At 46.5% G+C, this 20,988-nt stretch overlaps 1 protein-coding gene across 20 annotated transcripts in view; it reads left to right on the top strand.

The window, feature by feature from the left end:
* PTPRS (protein tyrosine phosphatase receptor type S) overlaps positions 1–20,988 on the top strand; it is a 247,577-nt gene that overhangs the window by 149,433 nt on the left and 77,156 nt on the right. For all 20 annotated transcript variants that reach the window (XM_048830997.2, XM_075123316.1, XM_075123328.1 and 17 more), the window contains exon 5: positions 8,826–9,014. In XM_048830997.2, coding sequence (XP_048686954.2) covers positions 8,826–9,014 — 189 coding nt within the window. The remainder of the gene's footprint in view (positions 1–8,825; positions 9,015–20,988) is intronic.

Genomic DNA, 20,988 nt, shown 5'->3' with positions numbered 1-20,988 from the left:
CATGCACAGGTCTGAGCAGTTACAGGGTTCCCAGGGCACCTGTGCAGGCGGTCAGACGAACAGAAAGAGAGGGCACCCTCCCCATTTGATGCTTCAGGGGTCAGAGATAGCCCCCTTTGCCTATACACTGGGGAATCAGCTGCCCCAGGATCAGACCCCTGACGTGCCTGATGTCTTGGAGGCTGCGCCTAGCAGATAAGAGGTCGTGTCCCTTTGGTCAAAAGCAGGAAGCAAAGGTATGTCAGGAGCAGAAGCACTCAACAGGACAGACCTCATAGTGGCTACCATTCAACTTCCAGTAGTGTCTTTCTGATTCCAGCCAGGCCGGCTAGTTTGTCTTTCCTGCTCCATTTCCCAAGGGTTCTGAGCTTTGGGAGAACTCTAGGTAGGACCCTTGCGGTCCCTTCTAACTCTGTGATTCTAAAGAGTGACTGCTTTTTACCACGTGGCCAGAGTTTGTGCCTGCAAAGCTGGTCCTGCTGGGTGTGGAGAATGCAATAGAAACTGGGGAGGTTTTGGAAGTGTTTTTTCAGTTGTTGTTGACTCCAGCTGTTGACATTCTCCATGGAAGCCTACAGAGAAGGAAAAGTGGTTGGCACAAGCACCCCACTTCCGGGCTGTGGACTTTCTCCAGGCTCCACATACATGGGAGGGTTTTTTTCCCCCGTGCATAAGCAGATTGTATTTTTCCATCTCCTTCTTCAGACAGCACAGGAGGAGCAGCCAGGGACAGATGTTTGTTACAGCGGGTTGGGCAAATGCACAGCACATTTGGACCGCCCTCATGTCCAGCAACAGCCTGGGGTGGGTGACTGCTCTGTACCTGATGCAACTGTCTGTCTAAATGCCCTTCAGCATCAGGAGGCAGCAGCCTTCATGGCTGTGTTGAGGACAGACTGTGAAATTGAGGGAGAGAGAGAGAGAAGCTGGTGTTGGAGGAGCAGAAGAAGTTCAAGGAAGAACATATGCAGGGAGAGAGGTAGCTGAGGAAGATAATTGGGAAGGAACAAGGAAAAGCAGTGGGGAAGGATCTGGGGTTAGCTTTGAGACAGGCCTTAAATTCAGGCAGAGCTGTCCATAGCGAAGCTCTATTAAATGTTTTCAAACCTGCGGGGCAGAAGCCCTGGGAAATTCTCTCTAAGAATTTGATCCACAGAGAGAAAGGAGCTGGGTCTAGAGAGAGAGAGGCTGGTTAAAAGGGAAGGAAGTAGCTGGGCAAAGATGTTAGCTCTCCAGCGAAGGATGCTGTGGGCAGAGAGCCATGCATGCACACACACAAAGAAGTTGGAACTGATGGCCAGAGAGCAGGATCAAGGGGAAGGCAATTCTCTGTCGAGTGACTGTATCCTCTCCCAGAGACACATGGGCCTGGTATACATGACTTCTGAAAGCTGGAATTGGACTGTACTTTTCATAGCCATTGATTCCAGCATCCACTCTGGCTGTCTGCTCAAGGATTTTCTTTATGCTTCTACAGGATGGAGGGGAATTGGCTTGGTAGTGTAAACCCAGACTCCTAGGAACCAAGGGATTAAATCCCAACAGGGTCAATTTCATCCTTTACTCTGCAGCAGTTGATACATTGAGTTCCATGCAGTTCACCCTTTTGTGTGCAGCTTTTAGATGCAACTTGAAAAAACAAACTTCTGTCACCTCCATATGGATTTGTAAGAGTAGATGTTTGGCCCAGTAAGTGTCAGAGGATAAAATTCCCCTGCCCCCACAACTTGTACAACACTGGCTACAACCATCCCTCCCTAAAAAGGGCTGTACTTTGGAAAACTTTGAGATGAAAGTATCTATATAAATCTGAGCTCTCTTATAACTGTTAGGGAAACTTGGCAGAACCTGCTATAGGCAAGGTTGCAAAACTCTCTCCATTGCAACACCTTGTTTTTTGCAGGTGCTCGTAATTTTCCTAAACAGTCACCTTTTGTGCTGAAGTTTTCTACACGTGATCCCTACCCAAAGGTAATGCCCAGTGTGGGTGTGTGGAAAGCTCAAGCAAAACCCCATCTGCCATTTTTTGAGATCAGCGAAGCAGTGACTGGTGAAGCTGCGAGTGGAAATTTGGGTGGGACCCAATTTACAGTGGATGGGCAATGACCAAAGATCGGACATTGTAGCAAATCTCTGGGAGGCAGGATTGTAGGGGGGTGACTGGGTGCAGAGAAGGGATATGAGTGCATGGAGCCTGGGTGCTGGGCTGGCCAATGAAGAGGAGTGATCCCCATAGCCCCATGGGCAGGCATGGATTAAGCCAGGGCAGCAGAGGGAAGTTGGCACCTATGCAGGGCCCAGCTCTCACCAGATTTGTCCAGGGCTGGGAGAAGTTTGCAGCTCTGGGCAGAGGCAGCACGGGGCAGGCTAGGCTGGTTCTCTGCTCCCTGCCACCCATGGCATTTCACAGATTGTCTGAGAGCCCACTCTTCAGCTAGGGGTTCCTGATCCACAGCCTGATGGAAGTTGGCTTCTGCATTCACACAGGCTCAGATTTGGGTGGGCCTGGTTATTAACTCGGTGAGACATGGCCCAACTATGTCTACGCCCATGCAGTGGAAATAAATAAAATAATACTTTTTCAGTTTTGAATGCACAGTCAAAAATGTTGAGCCCAAAAGGGGCATACTTTAAAAGAGTGATGTTTGCATTTTTTAAAAATTGCTTCGCTAACTTTAAAAGCTCTCACCAGATTTTCTTCAAAATTGACTTGTTTGGTAGAGCTTGCTTTGACCTAAAAATTAAGCCAAGTCGGAAGAAAATTAGTTCATAGATTGAGGCTAGAAGGGACTACTGTGGTCATCTAGCCTGACCTCCGGTATAACATAGGCCATAGAACTTCCCCGGAATAATTCCTTCTTGAAATAAAGCATATCTTTTAGAAAAACATCCAATCTTTATTTTAAAAAATGATGCATAGGTATAGAAAGACATGCTCAGCCTGCAGTGCTGCAATAGCAGATTCAAGTCATCAGACTGGTGCCCTTTGCCTACAAGCGTGCAAGTTTCTAATGGCGTTGCTAGGCACCAGTTGGCTTTTGATGGCTGGTCTTGTCAGTTATAAGATTGTGTGGTCGTCTGGTTTTCTTTTTCTTTCTCTTACAAAAGCCAAAAACCTAGGAAACGAAGCGCCAAAAAAAGAATACAGTGTAATGAAGCGTTATGGTTCTGTACCTAAACTCTTAAGTCAGAATATATGAAATGGAAGGTTGGACACACAACTGTGCCTTAAGATAGTCTTCAATTATATAATTACAGGGACCCTCTCATTCTGCGGAGTCCTAGAGCCTGAACTCCAGCCTGAACGCAGAAGTCTACACAGCAATGAAACAGCCACACGTCCCGACCCCCACAAGCCCAAGTCGGCTAACACGGGCCAGGCGTGGGTGTCTAGTTGCTGTCTAGACATACCCAGTGTCACAGCTAAATACAAGAGTGGAACAGATAAGGAGATCACACATGTTGCAAGAGGCCATTCAAGCTGAAGTGGGCAGGTAACATCTCTACAGTTGTGAGACAAAGGAGTGTTGTTGTAGTAATGAGCCATATATCCAGTGTCTTATTAAATCCATTAATGTTGGTGTCGAGCAGAGTTATGAATTTAAAGCTCCCAGGCTCATCTTCTGGAGGTGTTGGGCAGGTTTGCTTTAAGGATGAGGACTGAGAGGTCAGACATGGAGGGATCGTTCTGCGAAGATGTTCATCTGTGGCGGATAGGGTGTTTTTGCCTTATATCACTTTTCTGTGTGAGCTCATTGGGGAGCACAATGATTGTCTCGTTTCACCCACACAGTGGTTAGTGGGGCATCTAATGCACTGGATGAGGTACAAAGAGAAATAGTATGTGATCAGCGTATCAAAGGCATGTCACACACACACATGCAGGGGATGAGAGCTAGCTCTGGGTGCTCGCGGCCTTATGAGCAAGATGCGGGAGTGGGACTCAGCCGACTTGGGTTCTTTTCTTCCTGGCTTGCTGCAGACTTTTGGTGTGATCTTGGGCAAGTCGCTTCTGCTCTCTGTGCCCGCTCCTGCAGCAGTGATAATCTGGGGGAGGTTGATGTGAGGCTTAGTTTTTTAACATATGTCAAACTCTATGAGATCCAGGTGTCTGCAGAGAAGGGCAAAGTGTTACTCTCACTTCTGCATTTCCTGACATCCAGGTGCTTGACTGTGCGTCCTTCATGTTGCTTCAGCATAGCATTTAATACATAGCGCACGCACCTTTTAAATGATTAAACAACCATGCAGACCCCGAGGAAAAGAGTAGCAGCAACCCCCGCTTTATCTCTCTTCCTCATCCTCATTTCCAGCACAGTTAATTATCTGAACACAGAGCTGCCACCTTCCAGAGTGACAAGGAGATGGAGATTGCGAGTGCTTTTGCTTGCTAGTCCATGACCTCAGCGTTATTTGTATGATTGTGTGCGTGTGAGCGCATGCGCCCCGGACGGTCTGATGCATTTTTACCCCCCAGTGCAGAGCATGTCCTCTGGTAGGATTTATTATAAATGAATACTGAAGCACCCTCTCCTTTCCCCTGCACTTTCTCACGCTACTTTGTTCAGTGGCCTTGAGGTAATTCACCAGCTTTTCCCCAGGGGAGGCCTTTTTAAACCATTAAATCCAAGAGCAGGTATGAACAAGGTGCTTGGGAGAGACTAATAATACAGCAAGCACAACACCTGAAAATGTTTCCCTACAAAGCCAGCGTGAGTCAGCTGCAGACAGCTGCCCAGAAGTGTCCTCCAGGTTTCTTCATCTTGCATCATGAGTCTTCTGTTCTCAGAGACACTTGGACTACTTTTAGAAATAGAACTCGCAGTCCAAGCCAGGCAGTTTGTAGCAGGTGCGGTTTGGTGTCTGGCGACTGGGAAGAGGGGTGTGTTCATGTCTTTGTGGGGATTGAGCTGATTGCATTATTGCATGGAATCCAGTTGTTAAGGGATGAAGAACAGTCTCACTTTCCTGACAGGAAGGAAATCCTAGCACTTGAATCAGTGGAATATGCTGTGTTCGGAGATGCTTCCTCTGCTGATCTGATCCTCAAATCTGATCACGCCTCTAGCCGCGGTTGTTTTAATTAAACTCAGAGGAATTCTGCACAATGTGCTGCAAGATTAACATTTTTGTTTAATTAGAAACACTCAGTAATAATAGTTGTACCAGGCCTCCCCCAACGCCCGCACACTCTTACACTCACACACGCACCCTGCCAGTCAAGAGGGCTATTCTCTCTGCGGATTAATTGGTTTGTGAAATTAACAGATTCGGGTTTGAGCCAGGTGGAGTAGCATCTCCAGGAAACAGAATGCGAGCAGTAATCAATAATGATGTCATCTTCAGCCAATCAGACATTGGCTACTTTAACAACATGCAACGGCCTGTTTAAAAAAGGGAAGGGAATGCATTAAAAGCCTGGCTGAAGTGGGCGTAGGCAGAGCAGTTCCGAGGCTGCATCTTTGTCCTGAGCTCCCTCTTGGATGGGCCTGCATAGCTCAGCAGATATAAGCTGCAGGAATGCATGCTGCTCAGAGACTGTTGTAATACCTAGGCACAGCTCGGTGAGCTAAGGACATGGTCTCTTGGTTTAGCTCAGTCCCTTAAATTTGTTTCTGTATTCCAATACAGAAAGCAAATTACGACCTTCCCTGGACTTTCTTTTGAGACACTGTTTTGGGCTCCAGTCCTGCAAGTTGCCAAGTCTCTCTCACCTGGGAGTGGAGGGCTCCCAGCAGCACACAGGATAGGGCCGGTAATCCGTGGCATGTCCCAGCTGCTTTTATTATTATTAACCTTTTATTCAGGTAGCACCCAAAATCGCTAGCAATGGTTGGGGGACCCCTTGTGTTAGGAGCCACACAAAGATGTAGCAAGAGACAATCCCTGCCTGCTTGTGGAGTGGAAACAGAATAATACTGAGCCACTAAAAAAGCCCCTGTCAGCTAAGTATCCTAAAACACGTCACACACATGAAATCACAAAACAGTCTTGAGAGGGACCAGAAGAGGCTTATTAATATCCCCATTTTACCAGATGGGGGGAAGAAATGGGGCACAAAAAGGGGACTTCTCTGAGGTCACAAAACAGATCTATAGCAGATCTATAGCAGAACCCAGCAGCCAATCTCACAGACCCCTAACCAGACGCTGAAACAGTGAGAGAAGTTCTTCTTTCTTCTGCCCCGTGGGTGGATTTGATGCTATAAATGTGGTCTGGTGTGTTAAATTGTGGCAAGCTGCAACTGCAATGCCATCCCTTAGACCTTGTCTGCTTGCAGTGGTTGTGTGCTATAACGGTATCCGTTAGGAATGTGTTTCGTGTTTTTGTTTTTTTTTTTTTTACTGAGATAGTTATAATCGATACAGCTCCTAGTGTGGATGCAGTTTTATTGGTATAAAGGTGGCTAGTACACCAATATAACTTATTCCCCTTCCTGTATGGGAATGATAAAGCAGCTTTATGCTGATAGACCAGCACCCACACTGGGGGATCTATACTGCTTTAGCTACACTGTTAAGAAGTGGTACAGTTTTTGTGTGTAATCAAGCCCTTCGCTTGTACGTTAACCAGATTTCTGCTTAGTGCTTCTCCCTCTTGACGGGTCACTAGCTGCGAATGGACACAGCAGGCCCCCATTGCTCCCTGGCATGCTCAGGGCAAGGAGGCTGCCTTTGAAAATTCAGACAGTCTAGGCATTTATACTGTTCATCCCTGCGGTATCCAAGCACCGTTAATAATGACGTTTGTTAGGGCTTGCATAGTGCTCCGCTGCTTCCAAGCACTGTACAAACCTTGACTCTGTGCCCCAGTGATGTCCCCAGTTTTACAGATGCGGAAACTGCGGAACAGCAAAATGAAATAACTCACCTAAAACCAAACACAGTTAGCAGAGCCAGCATTAGGACCTGGGAGTTGTGGCTGCCTCTCATTTAAAAGAGAGAGGGGGTGGGGGAAGAAGCAACAAGTCTAGGCTTCCAGTTCCTCTCTTTTGTCCCGTTGTCCCTTGGGTTCAGCCGTATGTGTAGTACACAGCTTGGCCTGTGACCCGGGAACACAGCCGGGTGCGAGAAGGATGCAACCTCACCATTGCATTTGAAATTGTCTGCGATGTTTCACAACCCTGAGCATTGTAGGCTGGGATTTCAAAAGCATCCAGCATCGGCGTATCTCTGCTGCCACCGCCAATGAAAACGCCCATTGTCTTCAGTGCAAGCAAATTTAGACCAACGCTGCAGGCTTTGGAAAAATCCCATTCTTAAATTTTTGTGCTGTGCCCACCCCTGGACTTGAACCCACGGATCCCTGGGCTCCTAATGCATCCACACTGGAGTTAAAGGAGAATCTCTGTAAGCTGTCCCATGTTGCTTATATCCTCTTTGCAGGCTGTCAGGCATGAGGGGTGGTCCTCGCTAGAAAAAATGGTGTGTCCTTAACTTGTGTTAGCCATCACGTAGTACCTAACGCAAGGTAAAATCCTAGGGAATGCAAGGCAGTCTATAGTTTTTCACCAGAGCTGGGCGACAAAATTTAGCCAAAACAGTTGACGTTTCAGCCAAAAACAAAAATTTGGAGGGAGGGGTGGGGGCACAAATTGTATCTATTTCAACAAAATTTCGTTGGGAAAAACATTTTTTAAAATGTCTGAGGCCCTCTTTTGACATTTTCCGAACGGAAAGTTTCAGTACGTTTGTTTTGAAATGCCATTTTGTTTTGAAATTTACTTTATCATATACATCAAAAAATGGTTAAAATGGAAACGAAATGTTTTTGACTGACCTACAATGACACTTTTTTTTCCCCCCAGAATTTCATTTTATGGAAAATTTCAAAATTTTGACTTTTCGTTCCAATTTGAAATTTTTAATTCCCTCCCCCCCCAAATCTCCACATTTTTTGTGGGGTGGAAAATCCATTTTCCAAGTCACTCTAGGTTTTAACATGAGTTAGCATAGTGAAGACTATGGGGCAGCCAATCCCATGTTCATTTTCACGAGTTCACTAACTCGAGTTATGACTACACCTTTTCCCCTGGGAAAGACAAAGTCTAGAGCAATACTCTAGAGTAGGGACCGGCTTGCTGCGTTCCTAAACTGTGTCAGGGAAATCTCAGGGACAGGCAAGGAGGCTGCCACGGTCCGGCGCCGGTCCATGGGCCGGTCATTGAGAAACACTGATCTAGAGGACAAGAGGGTAACTGAGCTGTTTTGTAGCTGTTGATGTGTCTCTCTTTTTTGTCCTAGAGTCGCAACTATTGAAATTAATAACCTTAAAAATCATGCTCTGTCTAAAAGAGTTTTGCTTCCTGTTGTTACAAGTGTCCCCGAAGGTAACTATAGCTGAAAGATCTTTCCCCTCCTTTCTCGGCTAGTTTCCACTGTCCGTTTGACATGACTTCACATATAGTCACTTTCACTCTTTGTGCAGTTGGCCGATTTCCAAGGCTCTGTGGGCAGCGAGGGGAAGAAGAACTTAAAAAAAAAAAAAAAAAACACCAAAAAACAGGAAAATATGACCTGTTCAGATTGTAATGTCTTTGACTCAGGGATCGTCTTTCCGCGTGTGCAGTGCCCTGCACAGCAAGGCCTCGATCGCTGTTTGGAGCCGCTTGGCTGTAATACAAATAATTGTAAAGCCACAACAATTGGAAGGGGGATTCCGGGGCCATATCTGAAAATATTTTGAACTTGCTATTTGAAATGGATTGGGTTTCTTGCTGACAGTCTCTCTTTAGAGTACTCTGTTGAATTAAGCCTTCCCGCTACCACCCCTGATCTTGAAAGGGCACTAAACCAAGCCCCTCCTCCTTTGCTTTCCTCCCGCAGAAGACCAGCTGCCTTCTGGCTTCCCAAACATTGACATGGGACCCCAGCTGAAGGTGGTCGAGCGCACGCGGACGGCCACCATGCTGTGCGCAGCCAGCGGGAACCCAGACCCTGAGATTACATGGTTCAAAGATTTCCTGCCCGTCGACCCAAGCGCCAGTAATGGAAGGATAAAGCAGCTGAGATCAGGTAAGGTCTCCCTGCGAGCCCAGTAGGGAATGAACCCTGGGAGTGGCCCAAAAGAGAGCCCTCAAGCAGAGCTTTCTGGGCAGAATGGTGGCTGGTGTGAGCCAACCCTGTTGGCCTGTGGATTAGAACATAAGCAGTTCTACAGAAGATCTGGTAAAACAGCCATGAGCTCCCCTAAGGTGGTTGGGTTGGTGGTGGTTTTCTTCATTTTCTTCATCATCTTCTGCACCCATCCCCCAGGTGGGTTGAGAGGAAACCAAACCCCACTGAGAACCTGTTCCCATCCCAGGGAAGCTGGTAGTTTGACAACACTTGTGGAACGGTGCTCTGCCTAACCAGGGGGACCTAAAAGAGAGGAAGGGAGTTCTGGGTAACGCGGGGCAGGGAGAGGGTCGTGCTCAGATGTTGAGCCGTATAAATGAAGGAAGGAGGGTGACAGTACCAAGCGTGGAGCTTTCAGTCCTGTTCACATCGGGATCAGGACCACGGCCACGACAGCTGTGTATTGTCACAGCTGGGACAGTCCCATCCATGGTGTGGACGGGACCTTCCGCAGCCTGTGGGAGAACCAAGCCTCTCATAGGATCCCTTTGGTATCTAATCCTTTTGGTCTGTCGCCTTCCCGAAGCCATCGCTGGAGAGCAGTTCTGAGCATTCTCAAGTCAACCTTAGGTAGTGGGCGGCAATGCCCGATGGAGTGGTACTCCATGAACAGATGTACCCCAGCTCTGTGGCTGTTGTCAGTTCTCTGTCTTCCCCCATCTGTTCGTCCATGTGTCCTCTTCTGGTTTTGTGAACATTAGTGTGGCATCTTTCATTGTTCACATTTCAGGAGCTGTTTGTACACTTACTGTGTGTGTGTTTGTGTGCATGTAAGTAAAATAACATGCGTGTCTGTGCACGTGTACGTGGTTTTATTTTTGAAAGCTACAGATAAAGCACTGTCAAATTGTCCAGTTTAAAAATATTCATCCTTTCTCTCTGGGAAGCATGAAGTCACCTTTGGGAGCTTCACCTCTCAATGGAAACTCAAACAAAAGCAACCCTTTTAGATTTTTTACCACAGTTCAGACTTGCCTCTTTAAGCCAGTCTGGAGAGTACACGGCTATCTGATTAGGCTTAGCTAGACCTAGTCTCACTTTAGTTGCCCAGAGGCGCATAACCCTTGTTTGGCTAAGAGATGGAGCATTTGTAAGAGCTTTTCCTGGCACAGGAACAGGGGAGGGAAGGGGCAGAGCTTTATCGTGGGAACTGGGGTCACTTTGTGGGAGCCTCTTTTCAGGCTCAGCTGTTCTACATGTCAGCCAATGGGGCAACAGCTAGTTAGTTCTACCTGGGTCTCCCCTGGCTCTGAAATCTTCAGATCTGATTCTTGTAATGCAAGATTTGAATGTCAGAAAACATGACAACCTAATTGCTCTTTTGTCCTGTTTGGAGTAAGGTCGGCTCTAAGGTTTTTGGTGCTGGAGGGCCAGCATTGACTGGTTAAAGGTTAATTTCCTTGTTTACCTCCCCATTCCAATTATATACTGTTTCCTCCCCATCAGATATTTTGCATTCCTATTGCCCAGAAAAATTAATTTCCTAATTGCTTTGATTCCTAGAACTTTATAATAGCAATGGTTTGGCACAAGAGAACACTGTCTCCTAAATGTAAGGCCGTAAATTTGTAAAATTTAATTATTACAATTTGAAAAAAAAAACACCTAAGCAATTTAGGATCTTAAATCCCCTCCAGGAGACTTTAGGCTCCCTAGTCATTGAGGCACTTCTAAACATTTGTCCAAGATGAATGGAAGCATTTTGGGGGGAGTTATATATTTAGGCTGAAAGTTTCAAAAGTGCCTGTGTTTTTTAGAATCATCAGGTTTTGGGTGCCGAACTTGAGATATCTTAAAGGGGCCAGATCTTCTGGCCTCTGAAAATCAGGCCACATTAAGATGACATAAGCTGGGCACTCATAAACTAAAGCACCCAAAATCACAAGGCACTTTTGAAAACACAGTCCAACTTTGTTTATTATTTCAGTGACAAGGATGGTTTTACTTATACATTCTGTTGCATCACTGGAAACTCAGATGCAATTTTATTGGGCTGGTCCATAAGACCCACAAATTAATTTAATTGTGGCCCCCATTCAGCATAGCTCTTATGCACGTGCTTGGCTCCATCCCAGTTCAGCGAAATACTTAAGCTCTTGATGAATCAGGATGGATTCTAGATTTGAGAGCCTTCAAACACAAATGAAACTGATCTCCCTTAGTTTCATTGCCTACCCGCTGAGTGAAATGCAAATAAAGTTAACCAGTATGAATAGTGAAAGATAAATTAGAATATTAAAATACTTTGTGTCCATAACAGGAGGTATTACTAACACATTTTTAGATTATTTTTAACACAATTATGATGGTGACAATATCCCTTTGTATTTCCGAGCTGGGCTCGATTTGGTATTTCACTTAGAGCCACCCACTAAATTCACTGTTAGACAGTCATCCCAATAAATCGTTTAGCTTCAGTATAGGATGTTTGTTCCTCTGGCTAAATCTGCTTTTTAGGGACCTGTGTGGAACTGACATCATTTACAGCTGTTTAGAAATTTAGTCTTCTTGAAGCAGTAAACTCTCAAAACACTGAAAGTGACAGATCTGTTACTTCTTTCTCTGCTTCAGGAGGGAGTTTGTTCTATTGGTTAGAGCAGGAGATTGGCTATCAGGACTCGTAGGTTCTGTTCCTGCTTTGATTAGCTTCGTGGCCTGATTTTCAGAGAAGTTGAAGTCACTGAAAGCTCCATATGCTCGGCACCTTTGGGGAAACGAGACCACTGATTTCTGTCTCTCCATTCACCCATTTGCCAAATGGGGATGGTGAGATGGCACCAGGCTGTTGCCAGGCTTTTTTAATTATTGTTTCTGAAGAGCTTATCTATTCTTAGATGAAAAGTCCTGTAGAAATTCAGCATAGTTTATTCGTCTTATAAAGATGGAAATAAGGGACTCAAGGCAGACCTGCCAGGCATCATGCATCTTGCAGAGCTCATGCATTCCTGCACAACTGATAGAATGTCACTCATTTACCCAGTGCCCTGTAGCCTAGGGGAAGGTGCACTGAGCTATAAGACAAGAGCCAATGAATTCTAATCAGAGCTCTTTCACTGACTGTTCATAATATTTCTGTGCACTTCACAAGCCGTTATTAAGCAATGCAGTATACCTACCTTATAGGGGGCAACTGTCATTCATCGATTTTACAGATAGGATAACTGAGAGGTTGGATAAGGTCATTGCAGTCAAGAATCCAGGTCTCTAGCATGACAGACCCAGATGTCATCCACTTTGCCACACTACCTTTCAGAAGAAATAGGCCAAACTATGTGCTTGTGTAACCCACACTAACAAAGGGTGGATCTTTGTTCCTGTCTAGTGGCTAGACAGCAGAGAAGTTTGAACCTGCTACTGCCCAGTGCTAATGTAGTTAGCTCAAACAGTGGAGCTTACGCTTTTCGTTCTAGAGATCCCAAGTTTAAACCCAGGAGATAAACCAAACTAAGACTTCTTTACTCTTGTCTGTGCTGTCTCTCGCTCTAACCACTAGACCATACTCTACTCCCGGAAACAGGAATCATGGAATCCTGTTCTCCAGCATTCTAAATGCTAGTTCATAAATAGTTGTTCCCCGCTCGGTCGGCTGCTCCTCGCAGAGAAGGGTATGCCTTCCTCCTCCAATAGCTGAAGTAAGGGAGGGCTGTGTTGTAGATCTGATGGTTATGGGGTCAAATCTGTCTGGTGACCCATATGGAGTGAAATCAATGTTAGCATGAGGATGCTGGAATAATTATCTAAATTATTTCACATTGCAGGACATTGTATGGGGATGTGAATTTAGAGGTTACAGTAGTAAATTTTTCTCCCCTTTGGGTTGCGCATCTCATGCTTGTATTTTGGTTAACGGGAGCTGTCACTTTAAGAACTGGGTGTGGCTGACTGAGCGTGTGTTTGTGAGGAATGTAGTGTGTGGGAGATGTTGCCTAAGAGTGGAGCAGGGTAGAGAAAACCCTGCCTGTGTGAGCTCCACAAATGTCCAAACTCAATTTGATACATTTATCTTTCCAGAAAGCAAATCTCGCTCTTGAGGGTGTAGCACTTGCTCATATTGGGGTGCGGGATGCCTCAGGATATGACAAATGTGCTCCAGAGCCTTTTGCCTGAAGGCCATCAGTAGGAAGCCTGCTCAGCTCAATCGGGATTAAAAATCATTGCCCGTTAATGGGCATTTGGTGGCCCCTATACAAGATGAGTTTAGTGGGTTTCCATTACAGATCCCACATCACAAGCTCACCATCACTCTTGGCACTACTTGGCAGGCTCACCAGAAAGGCCAAGAACCTCATGGGCCATAGAGACTCAAATGCCCATTACCTGAAGAGGAGCTCTCCCCAGATTGGGACTGAGATGTGCTGGCAGGGCAGTGTGTATGGGAACCTTCCCATGCTGCTGCTCTGTATAGGAACTGATTCAGTGGGAGGAAATGCACCCCATTGAATTAGACTGAGTTTATGGCTGTATGCAAACTAGTTGCAACCATGAAAATGAGCTCATTACTTGATTTGCATAAAATTAGAAGTTCTGTCTGTGCCTGATTCTCTTTTATGCTAAAGCCTTTACATTTCTCTAGCTGTGCAAAGGGGCTTTACAGTGGGTGTACATTCCATTTGCACTTGCTTTGAGGTCCCTTTATACTGCTGGAGCAGGGCAGCGGGGCTTCAGTGTTACTAAGGATCAGGAAATCTGAATTTAGGGACATTATCCATAGACTCCTTTTTCCATCTAGGATCAGTTCCTCCCTAACACTATCCAGGTTATTGGAAATAATTTACCTCTGACAGACTTTGGGCCAACTCACCCTGAGGGTCACTGGAGGAATTAAAAGCTGGGATTTTTCAAAGGAGCATGAAGAAAACATCCAAATTTGGGTACCCAACTCCCTGAGGCCTTTTTGAAAATCTCAGCCCAAGGATGGTCTACTTGTTACACGAACAAAAAATGTTCCATCTTTATGTTGTTGAGAGAGAAATTTACACTTCATGACTACACAATGGAATTGGGTCAAGCCAATGTCTGGTGCCTGCCTGTGTTACCTAGAGGGGAAAACGAAATACTCTGCAGCCAACTTCTTAAACCTTACGAGCACTGAACCCTTTTGTATCTTGTGTGTCGTCTTCTGCTTTTGAAATAACTGGCTATAACAAACTTTTATTTTTCTTTTCCTTTCTGTTTTTCATTATTTTTAACACTCAGAGACCTTTGGTAAGTTTTGTTCGATTTAAAAAAAGAAAACCGAAACAAACCTGTTAATGTCCAGGTTTGTAACCCTCGCCCTTTAAACTAATTCCTTCTTAACAGCTTTTTTGAGAGGCATGTTGTGCATTTCTTGTACTAACTCCTTCAGTAGGGATATTCTGCCCTCTTAATGAACTTCCGCAGGGGTATTGCAGGCTACAAAAATAACTATCACCATCATAATTAAAATATATCTATATGAGGAAATATAACTAAACACAAACCTCCTTACATTGGATAGATTTTTTTCGTAACTTAGCAACAGTTGTCCTGGAATTCCCCAATTAGACCGTAGCTCTTACCCTGGAACTGTGGTAATTGTGTTCACACCTGCAGGAGGTCTTGGAGTTTCACATCTAATGGGGTTATTGGCATTGTCTGAAGTGAGAATTTATGGGGGGGCATCAGGCACTGAATTTTAAAATGGAAGCCGTCTATTGCAGGGGTTTGGGGGAGGTTGTGCGGGGAGTGATTAGACAGAAATGTCCCTTCTAGATTGTTCCTGTTTCCTGAGGTGCCAGGACCCTGATGGGAATCTGCCAGCAACACTCACGTCACGTTTTCCTCCCTGTGCCAAGTCCCGACTTGTTCTCAGACAGGATCAGGCATTAAAATTGCAGCCAGTCCTTCATGCTAGCTTCTTTGTTGAGGGTTTAGAAAACTGCTCGCCACCCCCGGGAGAGAGCAAGGCACACTCTCACACGTGGCCTGGTAGGCCGTGGTGGTATGTTTCCTGTGGTTGCCATGATGATGGCACCTCCACGTCTCCCATTTTCAGGGCTCAGTTTTGACCCATAGCTTGTTGTTTAGAAAAGACGGAGGGGGAGGTGGTGTCAGTACAGGCCCCACGTGCCCGTGGCGGGGGATGAGGCTTGGGCGGTAACCTGAGAATGGAACCGTGCCTGGAGTGCAGCATCTGTCTTGCGTCGCTGAACTCCAGCGAGCAGCCTGACCTCCTGGGCTGATGCAAACTCCACGAGTTGCCTCTTGGTGATCAGATTCCATGCCCTGAGAGGCTGGGGAAGACACTGGGGGTATGGCGGGTATCTGTTGCCCATGCCACTTGAGCCCTGGCAGCCCCACTATTCCAGAGGCTCACCCTCTGCTTGCATGGCCTCTAGCAGCCAGGGCTATCACTAGATTTTACACTGTTCTAGATGAACTGGGAAATTCCCCACCTTGCTGACGCTAAGGACCATGTTTCCAAAAGGGCTAATTTGGGGGCACCTTTATCAACCTTGAGCCTCATTTTTCAGAAGTGCTGAGCACCCACAAACCCAGTTGCAATCAGCGGAAGCTGCATGGGCCTATCGCCTTTGAAAAACAGGCTCACGGTGGGCTTCATCCAAAATCAGAGACCACTTCTGAAAATTTGATCTTATGCATTTAGCTGCCCCTGCTATTCTGGTGCTCTGTGCAACCACCAGTCCCGTCCTGTCCCGCAAAATCAGTCCTGCGCTCTTAACGCTCATTCAGGCACTGTCAGCCTGCTATGTAAATAGGATTGCCAACCCTCCAGGATTGTCTTGGAGTCTCCAGGAATTAAAAGTGAATCTTTAATGAAAGATTATGTCATGTGATGAAACCTCCAGGAATACGTCCTACCAAAATTGGCAACCCTATGTGTTAACCCGCTATGGACCAGAGTTGCTGTCCCCAAGCAATCTCAGGGGGATGCATTTGGCCACTGGAGAATAGATTTGTTTGTTGCAATCCCCTTCCAGCACTGTCCAGCTGCCACTAAATTGAATATGAAGCTAGTTAGATGTGAAACTCCAACAGTGAAAATCTACCATCTGTGTCCCAGAAACCATTCGGACTATTGCTTTTCCTCCCCACAATCAGTCACTTCCATTTTGGTCCAGATTTCATCTCCTGTATTCGAGGTGTGGGTCCCATCAGAAATCTCCCTGTGCCATTCCCAGATCTGTTTCCCATGCACCTGGCTGAAATTGGGAAGACAAGAGCTCTCCGCAAGCACTGGAGCTGCTGTCACCTATTCCCATGGGCTCCACTGGGAGTGAATGTTTAACGTCAATCCATAAACTGATAATTCAGGAAGGCAATGGGTCCTGCCTTCCATCCATATGTGGCCATGATTTCCAGTGCATTTCCTCGCAGTCAGCGTACCTCCACTGAAAGCTGCTGTGTCCAGGGCAGTCAGATGCGCTGTAACAGCCAGTCCCCAGCAGGGGGTGATGCACGGTTCTTCTTGTCTCTGCCACCCCCATCCTTTAGTCTTGCTCCACATTTGCATCACAGATGGTAGATTTTCACTCTGATTTTGAGACAAAAGGGTATATTAGAGGCTGTTTGTATTTCCACTGAATCTATCTATAACCCTCTGCTGCTTTCTCTGTCTCTCGCTCTCTTTAAAACCTGCCCGTCCGCTCCTGTGTGGAGATAGTCCAAGTAAACGGTCCTCCCACCTCTTTCTTTCTCACCCGCGCTCTCTGATCTTTGTCCTGACAGCTAACCAACCTGCTTTATTAACCTTAGCGAGTTCCTAACCCTAACTAGATGCTAACATTTCTCCAGCAAACTGTCTAACCTTTTAACTAGAAGTTGAGTCTAACTAGAATCTAATAGCCTAACAATATAACACTTCTCTTCCCTTAACCCCTTCGGAAATAATTCAAATAAAGGTTAACTGTAACCAGTGATACATATTTCTTTTTACCTTCTATCCTGAAAAAGGTGCACTGAAGTGCAAAGAGAGGAGGATGAGCAGGGCTGAAGGATAAGGAGGAAAGGATGGCCTTATGGTTAAGGCAAAGGATTGGCAAGCAGATGTCCTGCTCTTGCCTTTGCTTCAAGCTTCCCTCTGTGACCTTGGCCAAGTCACTTCACCCTCGGTGCCTCAGTTTCCCAATTGTAAAGTGAGGATAAGAGTACTTCTCTACCTCGTGGGGGGAACGAGAGACTGATATTTGTCAAGCACTGTAAGATCCTTGGATGGAAGGTGCTGCCGAATGTCAGAGTATTATTACCACCGAGGAGCTGTTACGCTTCTATATGGTAGGGAGAGTTTGGAGTGGGGACTTGCCAAGTCTGCCCTGTTTTCAGGATTGGGGTAAAAATCCATTTCTTGAATGAGTTGTGCAGCAAATCTGAATGCCTGTGGGGAAAAGGACCCTCCATGTTTTCAAAGGAAGGTGGTTTCCAGGCTCTTGTGATCTCAGGAGTATGACAGGAAATCAGAGGGAGGGGCAGTGATGTCACTTGCCAGCCATGATGTCATTCTCTCTTGCCCGCGAGATGTCACATGCGTGGGCAGAAAGCTCATGATGGGCACTGCCAGTGGAGGCAACTGGAGGGGGTTTGGCTGAAGGGAGCTCTGGAGTGTGGGAGGTGGCCAACCACAACAAGGCTCTTCCTCCTCTCCCCGAATGCAGGGAATCCCAAGAGTTAACCCCCTCTACAGTTTATTAGGATGGCTTCCAGAGCAGCTGCACCAGGCAATCCCCTTTGCATGTTTCCCAGGTACAAAGGCAGTGACATGCCCTTGTATCGCACCTGCAGCTCTTTCCTAGCACGTGGCTGTATCCAGTGATGTTCTGCAGAGCCAGTCGTTCTCAGTGTAACTAGGGACCACAGGCCCAAGGGCGTTGTATGAAACGCTGTGCCCAGATGCATCACTAACATGGGTGTGGAATTGGGAACCAGGAACTCTTGGTATCTAGTCTCAGCTTTGTTGTGTGACTTTGGGCAAGGTTCTGGGTCTCCATTTCCATGTCTGGGGTAAGAGGTTAATAATGCTGACCACACTCCCCATGGGCTGGGAGGATAGAAGCAAGTTTGCCCAGCTACCCAAGGGGTACATATTAATACTAGCTTACGTGGACTGAGGTTTCAGAGACTCCCTTTCCTTTGTGACCGATGGAGGGAGTGTTGATTTGGCCAGCCTCCTCCTTTTCAAGTTTAGTGTCATGAGTAAGCATCCCCCAGTCTGAACCGGAGTGTGCTGCCAGGAATCCTTTTCCCCCAACCCCCTCCAGTCCCTCCGTGGAATTAAAGATGAAACGTGGTAGTGTAGGAATTTTCCTGCCAGGAATGATCTTCCTTGAGCTGGGTCCTTTTCCCACCGGCAGTCCAAGCGTTTTTGGTTTTTTCACTCCTTTCACTTCTTTCCTTTGCTTCCCTTGCAGAAGGTACTCCAATCCGAGGTAAGAGACCCCCCTACTCCACTCACTCAGTCACTCACCCACCCGCTCCTCACCAAACAACTCCTCTCCAACTCAGTTCCTGTTTCATGTGATCTCTGCTCAACCCAAAGTCTCTTGTTGTTTGTTGTGGTTTCTGCTCCTGCCTCACCTTTGGATATTTATTTCTGTGTTGTCCGTCTTTATTTTAAATACTGTTCCAGCGTCTCTTTCTGTTTGCTGGGGGAACTTGGTGAAACCTTTTATTATTCTAAAACAAGGCTCAGATGCTGCTGTCTGAAATTTATGGTGGAGGTTTAAGAGCTAATCTCTCCAGGGCTGTGAAGGACCCAGGTGTATGTCTGGCATTAAGCACGGTCAGAGCTTGGTAACCACTCAGGGGCCTCATCATGATTGGGGCTGAGTCCCCTGGAGCCCTTGACGTCCATGGCAGTGGAGGGTGCCCAGCGTCTTGCTGGAGCAGGTCCTCAGCATGCTCATTCCCAACCCCCTAAAGAGTCTGTCTGTCTGTCTGTCTGTCTGTCTTTCTTTCTTTCTCTCTCTCTCTCTCTCTCTCTCTGTCTCTCTCACACACACACACCTCAGGTACTTCTTGGTAAGTAACTTTCATACCCAGCCTATCTCGCTGGGTCTTTCACCTGAAGGGAGTGAGACCCTCTGCTACCATTGGAAGTGAATGGGATTTGGATGCATGACTCCCATTTGCCCCTTTGAACATCCCAGCTATAACTTCTAGGCTCTTCTTGCTCTAGGAGCCTCTATATGGGCAAAATTCAAGCCCCGAATTCTCCACTACTGATAGCAATGGCAGAGGATGCAGGCATGTCTTACCACCATGTCCACACCTGCTCTCAGCAGGTAGTGAACACACACCGACCTGTCTACAATACAGCTTCCCTCATTGCTATCACCGGCAAAGCTACCCTCGAGGAAAATAAAGTGGTCCTGATTTCCTTTGTGTAGACAAGACCCTGGCGGTGCTTTCCCACCTGCAGCCACGTCATTCTGTTCCCTCCTCTGAGTTCGGTTTAACATCTCCCCTGGCACTCCCCATTCAGATGAGCACCATTGTGAGCTAAATAAAACCTTGGCTGTGATTAGGGGAGCTGACCCACGGAAACGAAAGCTTCACAGAGCCCCCACCTGACACAGCCTTCTCCCAGCTGAAGCTTTCGGACAACGGAGAGTGCTGTGGCTTCAATCCTGTAAGAAATCTGCTCAGCTGAAGTCTCGGTGGGAAGGTACCTATCTGCTCGAGTTCAGGGGCCGTTTGGTTTTCAAGTCACTCTGCTGGATTGAAACCTCCGTGGGTTCTTTTGTTGAGAATTTGGCTTTTTTTTTTTTTTTTTTTTTTAAATTCTATCCAGTCTGCACTTGGGATCTGCCATTCACAGGAGTAACACACTCACTCACTCTCTCTCGCTCTCTCTTTTACTCATACTAACCTCCCGTTTTCACACATAACAGTTTTCTCCTCTGCCCCGCAATGAATCTGAAACTACAATCAGCAGTGACACCTTTTGCACCCCTCTCCCTCGGTACTCTTCTACCAAGCTGCAAATTTTTCACACAGTCAGGGAATCTTAAGGGCTCTGATCTCCACCCTTGTCATGTGCACATATATATAAGAAATATTTGATATCATGTTGGTTTATTATAGGATATATACTTTAAGTAGAGTCTGGCAGACCTGATGCTTTCTAGGGTAAAAAACAGAGGTGATTTTCATCTATGTAGTTATGTGCTGCATATTTATGCAGGTCTCTTTTGAACTAGTTGATGGTAGGAGTGCTTAATTTGGACTTGGGTGTATTTTCATCAGCTGAAATAGTGTACAGGTATAGAAGAAGCCCTGATTCTCATTGGCCTGGTCAGGGGTACCCGCCATTCAGATGGGATAGAAACCCATGTGCAGTTTAGACATTCCAGTTAGGTTTTTTATGCTGTTTTCCCTTAAGCACGTGCACTGGTAGAAACACACTTTTCAAGTACTCTCTCAGCTCCTGTGAGTCTAGTGTTTATGCACACAACGAACCCAGCGGTGACAGGGATGGCTCAGGGGACTGGTAGTGGGTTACAGGGCCTTTCATCTTGAAGGCTGGTTCAGTTCCAACCTAGATCAGGAGCGACAGGAAATCACGGGCATCAATGGCTGTTCGGTGGCCTGTGCGAGATGAGTTGTTGGTATTAGTTCCTAGAGGAAAATGTCCATATTGCAGAAGACACCAGAGTTGGTGTTTTTGATGGTCTTCTCAGCACAGAAGGGAAGACCTGTGTGCTGAGCTGTCCTCTCCCTGTTAGAAGTGAACCCCCAGGTCAGGGTTGATGCAGACTGGTAGGACAGCATGGGGCAGCTCGTACTGTTTCTACCCACGTTGTAGATCTGGATTTTGGGGCCCCGGGGGGGGGGGTGTTGGGCTGGGCGACTAGTCCTGCAGTGGCAATGATCATTCTGGTCCAAGTTTGGTACC

The sequence above is a fragment of the Caretta caretta genome, chromosome 25 (genome assembly GCF_965140235.1).
Source record: "Caretta caretta isolate rCarCar2 chromosome 25, rCarCar1.hap1, whole genome shotgun sequence".
NCBI lineage: Eukaryota > Metazoa > Chordata > Testudines > Cheloniidae > Caretta > Caretta caretta.
The sequence above is the reverse complement of the archived record's forward strand: the minus strand, read 5'-3'. Positions and strand labels throughout refer to the sequence as shown.